The sequence below is a fragment of the Gopherus flavomarginatus genome, chromosome 21 (assembly GCF_025201925.1).
Source record: "Gopherus flavomarginatus isolate rGopFla2 chromosome 21, rGopFla2.mat.asm, whole genome shotgun sequence".
Lineage (NCBI taxonomy): Eukaryota > Metazoa > Chordata > Testudines > Testudinidae > Gopherus > Gopherus flavomarginatus.
This window is the reverse complement of record NC_066637.1, coordinates 14656560-14669107: the sequence shown is the minus strand read 5'-3', so window position 1 is coordinate 14669107 and position 12548 is coordinate 14656560. Positions and strand designations below refer to the sequence as shown.

Below are 12548 nucleotides of genomic sequence, written 5' to 3'. Positions count from 1 at the left end.
GTACTATTGGCACTAAATGGAGACCTGACATCATAGAATATCAGGGTTAGAAGGGACCTCAGGATGTCATCTAGTCCAAGCCACTGCTCAAAGCAGGACCAATCCCCAGACAGATTTTTGCCCTAGATCCCTAAGTGGCCCCCTCAAGGATTGAACTCAAAACCCTGGGTTTAGCAGGCTGATGCTCAAACCACTGAGCGATCCCTCCTCCCCCTTAGGCACAACTGGAAAATTGGAGTTATCAGAGTCTCTAGAACTATCACAGCTACTAAAATACAAATGGTTAAAATATCAAGACCCCCATTTAAAAAAAAAAAAAAAAAAAAAAAAAAAGGACAGGCCTAAACAGCCATCCAAGCTCCAACACAATTCCATTGTATGCCAAATTACTTTTAACCCATCAACTTCCATTGGAGTTGCCACCCTAATCCATCTCCTCCATTCTCTGGAATGTTTACTCCCGTATATATGAGAAAAATCCTGGTCCCTAATTGCTAGAATCTGTCATTGATGAGCCAGCAACTTTCTGTGTACCTCCTCAGAGGTATGCAGTAATGTTAACCAATCAGAACATGTTATATAAATGAGTGCAACGTTATTGGCTGTGAGCTCCAAGACAGTAGTTTATTTTCCAGATATGTAGTGAAATCTCCTCTTTAGAATGACAGTTTCAAAGGAAATACTGTTACCCTTTTAAAATTCATGGCCATAACAGAAGTTGAATATACTAGAAAAATCTCAAAATATTTTGAATGTACAAAAACAATACATCCACTGACTTTCTGTTTACTGAATATGAAGATCTGATGTCCTCCAACATAAATATTGACCTTTGTGTCATCTGGATCAGGAAGTCTTTATATTCCATTCAAGAACAATTTCCATCTATTATTTAGTAAGAAATTTGGGAAATGAAAGAGATTTGTGCTTTCTTTTTGCAGATAAACATTTATTTCTAATATACATGGTACGAAATAAAGAGGAGTACAGGAGTATCAACAAAGCTTTCCTTTATGTTGTGGTCAGTGCACAAATATGCAATGCACCCCTTTGTTTCACAAATGTTGTGAAATAGTACTGAGGGTGACCAGCACTCTGTGGTTCACCACCACACATGAAATCAGAATGTTAAATCAAAGGAAGAAAGAAGGCAGAACGGAGTATTATGAAGTACATTAAAAAAAAAATCTAATCCCATTCAAGATTTTACTTTATAACCATTGTGGAAGTAGAGTTTTCTCCAACACCATACACTGTCTATTGTCAGGACGCTGCTTGGCCGATTTGTGTATGTGTCAGAACAAACAGAAAGCAAAAGAAATACATACAACATAACACAAGACTGCAGAGGAGTGTTCTCTTATTGCTCTATTGCTGGGAAGCAGCAACTTTTACTGAACTCGTGGGCAGAGACAGAAACTTTGAGAGTCAGATTCCAAAAGCCCAAATAACAATCCCATCCGTCACCTCCATCCCAGTTCCTAGCCTAACTGAAATCACCACCAGTCTCACCTACTACAAGAAGGGCCATTGTCAAAATAAAAACTCATGAGAAAGGAAATTTCTTACCTGCTCTACCACCACCACTTTAAGATTTGTTTAGTTTTATTAATCTAAGTCAAATTTATTTTTCACCATCGATGCCTGTTCCCTTTTGAACCTGCCTCAAGCTTGGACAATGAAGCCAGACAGGCGAATTTCACTGCCTGGTTTCCGTGTGCTAGAATGACGCAGTCGTATATGGATTTCCAATGCTGCCGAGAAAGGTTTAACGAATAACCTCATATGTTTTGTGATGGTGGCAGGAGAACAAGGAGAGGGCAATGGGAACATAACTGCTCACTCTAATTAAATAAAGTCTTTCTTGAAAATATTTCCATTCATATGAGGCTTTGTAAAAGCCCTTAAATTCTTAATGCTAAATTCAGGCCTTAGAACTACTTGACGGCATCACTTTAATCCGGCAGTCTAAAGGCCATCTCAGACTAAAGCTTCTTCTAGCCCAGATATTTCAGACACTGAAATCAAGTGGGATCAAACTAAATCTACAGTGACTGCAGATCCTGTTACAATAAACCAATAACAGAAAGTACAAAAATCAAAAGATATATAGATACCAACTGTAATAAACACAAGGGATTAGAAGTGCAGAAAGAGAAATATTAACTCACCATCTTAATAAATCTTCATTTCTAGAGACTGCAAAAACCATCCTCAAAGTCTATGAGGTGCAGTCTAAAGGAAACTCAATGCACTCATTAGCTGGATTTGCTCCCTTTAGGACCAGTTCTTGATTAAGTTATAACCTTTACGTCAGTTCTGCCTCTGCAGTAAAATTCTACTGTTGCATTTTGGATCACAAGGCAGTCTCACCCACTCACTCTTCTCCCAACAAATCCCTCCCAGGAACAGCACCTGCCCAAATTGTCAGACAGGCCAACCAGGACTTGAGAAAACCCCTTAAGAGGGGAAACATTTTTGCAAATTGCTCCAAAGCCATGACCTTTTAGCTGTTATATAAAGGAACCACCCTAGAAATTGCCTGCCTACAGATAGGGCATTTCTTTGGGTCTGGAAGTGCCTGGTAGCACTCGTCACAGGAGCAGATGTGCCCACACTCGAGAAAGACACATGATTTCATGTTACTCAGACAGACGACACAGGCGTTTTTTACAGTCTCCCCACCCTCCGTGTTCATGTCATGCCTTAACTGCTCCTGAGTCTGCCTGAATTCATCTTGCATTTGTTTCAGGCGCTGCTTTTCCCGAAAGTGCTGGTACTGCTTCCGCAGAATGAAGAAGAGTGTGGCACAGGTTGCAAAGCCGAAAATGACCGTCAGGATTTTCCAGAGTTTGACATTTGATTCTTGCTTCTTCAGCAAGGAGTCAAAATCCAGGCTGCTCAGATAATACTGCAACCCTTGCTTGGGGGGCTGCAGCTTGATAATGTTGTTGTCTAGGACCAACTCTCCCACTCCCGTTAACGTTGCTCCGACCTTCAGCATCTCTTCAGTTTCTTGGATGCCTTTGGGACGTTCGCCGCTAATGTAGTGGCCAATCACATCCGTGAAGGACTGAATAGAGGGATGGAACTTTTCGTACACCGTCTCCAAGCTGAGTTCTGCAGCATCCAGGGGCTTTACCACCCTTACTGCGACGTTGGCACCGTCCTCGTGAGGCACCAAGTCAAAGGGTGTTGCATTGGTTCTCTGGTGGATGATCTTTTCACAGTCATTCCTGGTGGAGGACAAGTGAGTGAAAAATAAAGCAAATGCAGGCATAGCCGTTTTGCCATCAGCTGGAACACATGACAAGCAAAAACACAAGCCACTTTCCCCTAATTAAAGACTAGCCATGAAATAGGTGTTTAATCTGCTTTGTTGTAAACGCACCATCTTCAAGCCCTCTACTCTTCTACAAGAGGTTAAAAAGTCTTCAAAAGATGCACTGAAAGTTGGCTAATTTTATAACCCTACATAAGTTAAATCAACAAAGCATCCTTCCTCTCACATACTTGACAGTAGCATACTACAGTGTTGTGAGCTTCAACTAATTAATGCTTGCAAAGCACTTTGAGTGCTAAAGAACAAAATATTACGTTAATTCTCCTGGAACAAAGTACCTTGACACTACTGGAGCCATTGAAAGTTTCTGCAGCATTTGATCCTCTTGAAAAATCCCTCCTTTATATTAGTGTGCCATAACTGGGCTTTCAGGCAAAGCACTGGTATTATCTGAATCCTATTTTTACATGTCCTACCAAAATTTCTTTAGGTCAAAATAACTGTAAACTTTTCCTTTCTGTAGCAGTGTTGCCTGGGGAATCTGTAGTAGCCCCTCTTTTGTATTCTCACACTTCTGCTTAGCTCCATTATAAGGAAGCAGACACTGCACTTCCTCTGGCAAGAAGACGACACTCAGACATACCTCATCTTCCAAATGGGTTTCCAACTTTGACAAATTGTTGTGTGGCAAGGAGCACTGCAAGGCACATAAGCAATTTTAATAAGTGTAACCCGATTGACTGAGGCTTTGTTTAGGCTCAGAGAGCGGAGCAATGATCTGGTTTCAGTAGGTTCATTTGACAATGCGACTTCTGATTCCTTCTCCGGGTACTGAGTCAGGGAATCATGTTCTCACCAGATTTATCATTTGAATTATACTGTAGGTCTATTATTAAGAACTCATTTTAACATATGGGAAATTCTGCCAGGTTATGACCATTGTTCAATATGAACAATTTACAGCTGTTGACAAATGCTCTTAAACTAGCTAAGTTGGATTAATTCCCTATTTTCCAGTATTTTACCAGCTACATGAGGATCACAACACATCGTGATCTCAAAATCTTTACACAGGCACCTCCATGAATTCTGCTGTGATTTTAGTTTATAAGGCTTTTGGGAGAATGCCTTCCACCCCAAATGACACTTCTGATTCCTACACCCAATAATTTCATGCATTCTCTGATCAGGCTAGTTATGTAAAGTTGCCCAATCTTTGGGGTGGGGACCAAGGGCTTGTAATAACAGCTCTCCTCACGCTTACAGAGTGAAATACCTTCCCTGATGTAAACAATTGCTAATGTGCAATAGAATTCTGAAGTAGGTTAAGGACGTGACTGTTTGCTGCCCACTTCAGTTCACCATCACTGATTTTTTTATGATTTTATTGAACAGCATTCAGACTTGGCGAGGGATGCTCTATGAGGCTCAGATTGTTGTTGCCACTGCTAATAATAATCCACACTACCTAAAGGCTTTGCCATTCCCACCACTCAATTGCCAAGGAATTAAAAACAAATGGCATCACAGATGATGTTAAAAAAACTTCACAAAACAGTGTACATTGCACCTGCACTAGCCATTAAAGGGAACAAATAAAGTTGGCAGGCCCAAAAATCTGACCTATTTACATTAATTTGTAAAGAAAGTGAGTGTTTACAGGTGTCTTCCTTCTCAATTACCACCATCAACATTCTCTACCCTGCTCACCTCAAGGGAAAAGAAAAAAAGAAATAGAAAATGGATTTGAGAGAGAAAAGTTTTCCGCTCCTAAAGAAGGATTTAATATAGGGAATGGGATGGAAGATGTTAAATCTTACTAAAAAGTATCCATGACATATACATGCACCTTCAATATATACACACTTTAAGGGATTTACAAACTTTATATATAGGAATGACTTCACCCCACACTGAAACATATTCACCTCTGAGTTGGACTGCAGCAACCGGGCCTGGCTCCAGCCTTTTTGCCACCTCACGCGGCAAAGTAAAAAAACAAACAAACAAAAAAAAAGCCGATTGACAGCTCTTCGGCAGCAACTCAATCTTGCCGCTTCATTCTTCTGAGGCAATTCAGTGGTGGGTCTTTCGCTCTCTCTCTCTTCCTCTTCAGCGGCACTTCGGAGGTCGCTCAAAGAGGAAGAGAGGGACCTGCCGCCGAAGACCCGGACATGCCACCCCTTTCGACTGACCACCCCAAGCACTTGCTTTCTTCGCTGGTGCCTGGAGCCGGCCCTGGCAGCAGCTGGTTAACACTGGACAGCAATATTACACACCAATTACCATCATATCCAATTTTCACAGCAGAAAAAATTTAAGGAGCCAAAATAAATGGCATTTGGCTAGGACACCAAAGTTAACAATATTACTTCTCACGGAAAGTGTCATTTGACCTCCAGTAGCCAAGTGGTTACAGTTTGATCCGAGTGACAGCATTACCAGCAACGAAAAAAGTCTGACAATCTACACTGGAGCCTTGGTTCAAAATTGATCAGTAACCCACCTAAATACCGACTAGACTATTTTAATTGTTGAATAACTCTCATGTCCATTCAAATCCAACAAAATATTTGTCTGGTTTTGAAACAGCATCCATAATTCATGGAAAACAAAATACCTAGCCAACTAGTTACTAAGTAACCTTGGTTAACAGGCTATTTTATATGGAATGGAATTGCCCTATAGTTACCTCTCCCAACAAGCAAACTGAGCTACAAAATATAGTTCACTGCCAAACTCCTGCATTATTCAGTAGGCTTCATGACCAAATGATATCACACCACTACATTATCTCACCAAATTCAATACCTAATTACTTTCTTTGGCAGCTGTTTTTATCATAAAGCCAACAGGGGGAGCACAGATGTCTGGATCTTTTCAAGAAGAGACGCAGACATACCAGATATGGGTTGTTCGATTCCACACCATTTTATGCTCCTGGAGTGTCAGCCTCTGAACTACCCCCTTGCAATTGTCCACAAATTGGCTGTTGAGAGTTTCCTTAACAGACTGCACAACACCTGAAAGATACAGAAACATTTTACCAAGAATTATAAAGGCTATATATTTGTTAACCATTAATAAAAATGATACGTATAATAAATGCATATAAAATTAGTAATGCCAGAGTTAACCCTGTTATGCAACAAAGGAAGACTATGGTATAGACAGGCTAAAAGTATAAGAAGAAGAGAATTAGTGCTTTCAGTTATCAGCAACTGTCCCAGATGAAGAACTAGAATAAGATCTAGAGCAGTGGTTCTCAAATGAGAGCTGACGCTTTTTCAGGGAAAACCTCTGGCAGGCCAGGCCGGTTTGTTTACCTGCTGCATCCGCAGGTTCAGCCGATCAGGGCTCCCACTGGCTGCCGTTCACTGCTCCAAGCCAATGGGGGCTGCAAGAAGGCAGCCAGCTCGTCTCTCGGCCTGCACTGCTTCCTGCAGCCCCCGTTGGCCTGTAGCGGCGAACCGCGGCCAGTGGGAGCCACGATCGGCCGAATATGCAGACACGGCAGGTAAACAAACAGGCCCGGCCTGCCAGGGGCTTTACCTGAACAAGCGGTGGCCCTAGTTTGAGAATCACTGGTCTAGACGGTCAGGAGGTGGATATAGGCTAGGCAAGGAAACAGACACACTATTCTAAGGAGACTGCCTGACTTTCTATTCTAATGGAGGTCATTTAATGTAAGGACTTGTTTGGGATTAGACAGAAACCACTGGAAAAATTAGGAACTACTTTGTACATGTATGTGCTGAGCCTACTACTTGAAATAGAACTTCATTATCCTTGTGAGTTTTGTTGGATAGTTCAATGTTTTCTCGACCAACCTCTGCTTTAGCTACCTGAACCAGTATAAGAGATGCTGGAGAAAAGTTATTTTCTTAGAAGAAGGGACGGTGAAATGGAAAAGATTGGAAGCTATATTTACAACCCTTTAGCGACCCAGGCACTTCTGCACAATACCTTCAATAACTGCATAGGGGACACATTTTCCTGGTGCTTCCATAAGAATGTTCTTCAAGTCTTGATCTAGATTCACTTTTTTTGCTCCCTACATAAAAAAAGAGCCCGATGTATCAGTAGTTATAGACTAAATGTGTGTTATGAAACAGACGTAAGAGAGACTTCTCACTTATAACTAATTTCTAAAGACCGTGTTGTGCAGACAAACTTGGGGGCGGGGGGGAAAGGAGGGTTTTGAGGAATGGGGGTCAGTTCAGTGCTAATTTACAATAGGCACTATATTTAGTCTTGGGAGGGTTAGGTTTTTATTAGTAAATGTCAATTTCACCATACACATACAAATTGACAAAAAATAATATTTCCACTGATAATATCAAAATTTACAGATAGGCAAAGTAAGAAAAATGCTGCTTGAGAAATTATTAGAGCTTGATTGAAGGATATTTACTTTGTATATTTTGGCATGTGATGTTGACAATATGTGTTTTAAGTTACAAAGCTTGAACTTTTTGAATCTCAATGTCTACTGTCATTAGATAATTATTGCCTGGCCCCTCCACAATTTCCCACAACTATGAACATTTAAATTGATAAAAAAATTTTAAAAAGTTTAAAAATAAACACCTAAAAATATTATCTGTCAAAATTGTCAAAATATAAAAAATAGAATTCTGCCAAGCCTAACTATATTAAGTCTTTTTCCTCCATAGTTTTAATAGGACAACTTTACTCTTATCTAATGTTTTTCCTCAGTAGACTTCAAGGCACTTTACAAAGGATGTCCGTATCATTATCCCCATTTTACAGATGGAAAACTAAAGCACAGACCAGTGAACTGACTTGCCCAAGATCACCCAGCCGGTCAGTAGCAGAATCAGGAACAGAACCCAGGTCACCTAAGTCCCAGTCTAGTGTTCTATTTTAAATCACCAGTGGGAATTACTTGCTATCATAAAAGCAGCAAAGAGTCCTGTGGCACCCTATAGACTAACAGATGTTTTGGAGCATGAGCTTTTGTGGGTGAATACCTATACGCATCCGACGAAGTGGGTATTCACCCACGAAAGCTCATGCTGCAAAATGTCTGTTAGTCTATAAGGTGCCACAGGACTCTCTGCTGCTTTTATAGATCCAGCCTAACATGGCTATCCCTCTGATACTTGCTATCATATGTGTATCATGTTAATCTAATAAAATACCTCCAAACATGCTTATCATACTAGTTAGTTTAAGTTATTACAGTGAAGCAATCCCTGAACCAGTTTTAAAATACTGAAAAAAACAATATAAAGGGGGAACACTCCTGGGAACAGGATAAATACTGCACCGTCAAACAAATGGAGTACTAACAACACACTCTACAGCCAAACAAAGACATGAAATATTCAATTAAGAGAAAAAACATCTCCAAATGAACCAAATATTTACTCATCAGAACACTCTATTCTTGATATGGAGTTTCTAACCTATGATTGTGCTACAGTGTTACACACCAGACTGTAAAGTTAGTACTTTTCAATAATAAAATAAAAATATCACACAACTGACCTTGAGGCTGTGAGCAACTTTAGATTTCTGCCTGTAAATGGAGTACAGAATTGCCGTGACAGCCGAACTGGTGGCCAGCAGTATAAGCTGGCCAGTTGGAGGCCGCCCCCCACTTTCCATCATCGCAATTTAGATCTAGTTCAAACATATTTAAAATAAAAAAAGGTTACAGTAATGATCAGGTTATTAAGAGACTTTCCTGTGATCATGCTTCTGAGGGGAGGAACAGACCTCATGAAGGAAAAGGATTTACAGTGGTCTCAATCTGAGCCAGAAGCACTGAGCCATGGGGAGGGGGTAGAGGTACCAGAAAGCAGTTCAGGAAGCAAGAGGGATAATTTAAGGCAGAAGCTGATAGCTCCTGGCAACAAGGGACAGTCAGCTGGTGTGCACTGTATAAGCACAAGCAAAAGCAGGGCTATTTACTTTATAGGGATGGTGGCAGGAGGGCGAGGTGAGGAGAGCAGTCAGTGCTGAGCACTAGCATCTGGGAAATCCAAATGTGACCAATGGGCAGGCAGATCCCCGCCCCATCCTACCTGCCTCACCCCCAAAAACTTCCCTCTTGGCTCCAAACACCCGCTGGTAGCCCTGCTCTCCCCCCCCAAACACCCCCCGGTACCCCTATTCTCCCCCACCCCCCAAACACCTTCTTCCTAGCCCTACTCTGCCCCACCCCCCAAACACCCCCTTCCTAGCCCCACCCCCTTTCTCTTCCCCATCCCTCACCCCGCCGCCAGCGTCGTCTCCTGCACACGCAGCGCGCGTCCCCCTGCAGCCCGTGGGGGGGAGGGGGCGAACCCCTTCCAGGGTCTGCCCCCCGTTTGACGCCCTCGACCGCTGCCTCCTCCCGGGGCTCCCCCCCACCCTCCGTGCCAGGGAAGGACACTCACCCTGCCCTAGCCAAGCCTGTCCCTTTCCCTTCCGGCGCGGCCTGATGACGTCATCGCCTACACTCTATCCGCAAGCAGCATAGAGATGAATCGGGAGCATAGAGAGTGGGGCTAGAGGAGACACGCGGGGTCCTCCACTCCCCCACCCTTGTGAGACAGAGTCTCCCTGCTTTCTGCTAGAGCTGGAGACCCAGGCTGGAGCCTGCCCTTGTGCATGGCCGCAGCTTGCCCAGGCAGTGCCTCCCTCTGGGTATGGGAGCCAGGGTCAGGGCTTCTCTTCCCATCTCTGCCCCTTATCTGTGCGCATGACTTGGAGCCTCCATGATCCCTGCCTCTTAGCTAGGGCTCCCATGGGTGGCTCTCACAGCACTTGACAAGGGAAGGCGCTGCCATCAGCCCCCTTTTACAGCTGGGGAAACTGAGGCATGCAGGGGGAAAACAACTTGCTTACGGTCACCCAGCAGGCCAGTGGCAGAGAGCTGGGAATAGAACCCAGGTCTCTTCAACCCAGGGCTATGTCTGGTAAGCCACACTGCTTTATACATTTCATAGCACCTCTCATCCCAAAGTTTTGCAAACAGTAATCATTTCACCGAGAGCCAGTACTAGCCTAGTGAGGGCCTGAAGCAGAAATATCCTGAGCCCTGCTTGCCCCTCAGCCACTCCCCTAAATATACAAATTGCATTATTTCCACAAACCAAAAAACATACCAACACAACAAATACACTTGTTAAAAAGTCCACATTAAATAAGATGAATGGTATGGGGGAGGTGTCATACTAAACTGGGGGGCCCCTGAGCTGCTTGGAACCTTAAACAATTGCTTATTCTACTTATGCCTAGCGCAGTATTCACCAACTGTTGAAGACCAGAGGCCTTTGGGGGTAGAATTCAGCATAGCACTGCACAATTGGTTGGGGCCAGATTTTCAGATGTGGTTGGAGTAACAGCTAGGCACCTAAGTAATCCCTATTTAAGCATTTAAATCATAGGATATCAGGGTTGGAAGGGAGCTCAGGAGGTCATCTAGTCCAACCCCCTGCTCAAAGCAGGACCAATCCCCAACTAAATCATCCCAACCAGGGCTTTGTCAAGTTGAGCCGTAAAAACCTCTAAGGAAGGAGATTCCACCACCTGCCTAAGTAACCCCTTCCAGTGCTTCACCAACGTGTGGCTTGATTTTCTGAAGCACTAGGCACAGCTCCTGTGGAAGGAGTCTGAAGTCAATAGGAGTTGTGGATGCTCAGCAACTTTGAAAATCAAGCCACTTACTCAGGTGTCCATATGTGGATTCAGGCACACAAGTTTGAAATGCATGGCCTGAATGCATTATTGGGGAGGAGATCACCCTCACTTAAGACAGAAAAATTTCACTTTGGAGATCTATTTATCTATAACTATGTATGTAATTATACTTGAAGCTTGAGAGCTTGTCTCTTTCACTGCGAGAAGCTGGTCCAATAAAAGATATAACTTCACCTACCTTGTCTATGTATTTATACCACAGTCACCACACTGGCACCTCTTCTTTGTTCCCATCAGTGCCACATGTGTGGTTGATAGAAGAAGTTTCAGGGGCTCATCAAGAAGAAAATTTGTCCCATTAAATGTAATATTTCCAAGGCTGATTAAGTTATTTTCTGTGTTGCTTTCTTTCTGTCCACTAGATGGTGAGATGCTCACATTTAAAGCCAGATTCTGCTTTTGCTATCACTTTGAAACAGCTAGTGGTGGAAAGGATGGGATGGGTTTTCTAGGATGAGATGGCTCCACTGCATTCAATATTTAATGTTTAGGGGAATGACCAATCCTAGGAGGGAAGTGTGGGAGGTCGGAGATACTTCCAAAAGGCTCGTGGCCTTTGCTTTCCACTAGAAGGAACTTGCACCAGTCGCTATTATATCAAAAGGGACCAGGTCATGGGGTGTTGTTTCCAGTTTTTCTTCAGATGATTTTACAAAACAAATTAATTAAAAAATAGAAACCCATTCTGAAAATTTCTTTTGCTGAGCAGCAGCAGAGAATGATGGTGCTAATTAATCTTTTATTCAGTGCTCTGAAGCTAAAAAGTATGGTACAGGAGCAAAAACTATGTCTACACTACAGAGCCTATGCCAGCATAGGCCCTGTAGTGTAGACACAGCATATGCCAACAGAAGGAGTTTTTCTACTGGTGTAGGAATACCATCTGCCTGAACCATGGTAACTATGCCAATAAAAGCCCTCATAGCTATACCAGTATATGTTTTAAGAGTAGATCATGTCTCAGTAATGTTAGAAGCAATGAACCTAGCCAGTTTCTCTAATTCCTTCAAATAGGAAATGAGGCCGGGACAGATTCCTTGGGATATGCATATCGATAATATTCAGTTCTTTGTTAATGAGCTTCTTATAGTGCACCCATCACCGTAGTATCTGAGCTACTGAGATACTCCTAGGATGAATATAATCAGCTATGGTACTGCTGAGCTGCTTGGATCTCCATAGGGAATATACGTGTAATGTAATTGGCTGCTAGATGTCATCAAGCACTTCACTTGCATTCTCAGAGAGAGCGAGTCCCAGTGCAAAGGTTCCTGTTGGCTCAACCTGTCACTGTAGGAGGACTGCCCCGTGATGTTTCCACTGCTGACAATACAAGTTGCCTATGGAGCATTTTTTATGAGTCGATCTCAAAGGAGGGAAAGCCACAGTTAGCCCTTGTAATTAAGAGAGGGGAAATGAGGTATAGAGAGACAAAGGGATAGATTTTTAAAGGTATTTAGGTACCTAAAGATGCAGATAGATTTCCTAGTCGATTTTCAAAAGCCCCTTAAGCAGGTTAGGTGCCTAAATCTCATAGGCATCTATCTGCACC

General features: G+C 42.7%; 1 protein-coding gene across 3 annotated transcripts; it reads right to left on the bottom strand.

Annotated features, from left to right (window-relative positions):
* Positions 1 to 928: 928 nt before the first annotated feature.
* Positions 929 to 9766, bottom strand: MUL1 (mitochondrial E3 ubiquitin protein ligase 1). Of its 3 annotated transcripts, none has more exons than XM_050931851.1 (5): positions 9691 to 9766; positions 8798 to 8932; positions 7250 to 7337; positions 6186 to 6306; positions 929 to 3236 (listed from the first exon to the last, which is right to left on the bottom strand). In XM_050931851.1, the coding sequence occupies exons 2-5, from the start codon at positions 8918 to 8920 to the stop codon at positions 2507 to 2509; spliced, it is 1062 nt and encodes a 353-aa protein (XP_050787808.1). In that variant the 5' UTR covers positions 8921 to 8932; positions 9691 to 9766; the 3' UTR covers positions 929 to 2506. The 3 variants fall into 3 exon arrangements, with proteins under 3 accessions (XP_050787808.1, XP_050787807.1, XP_050787809.1); XM_050931850.1 differs by lacking the exon at positions 9691 to 9766 and adding an exon at positions 9527 to 9666; XM_050931852.1 differs by lacking the exon at positions 9691 to 9766 and adding an exon at positions 9224 to 9355.
* Between the last annotated feature and the right edge of the window lie 2782 nt (positions 9767 to 12548).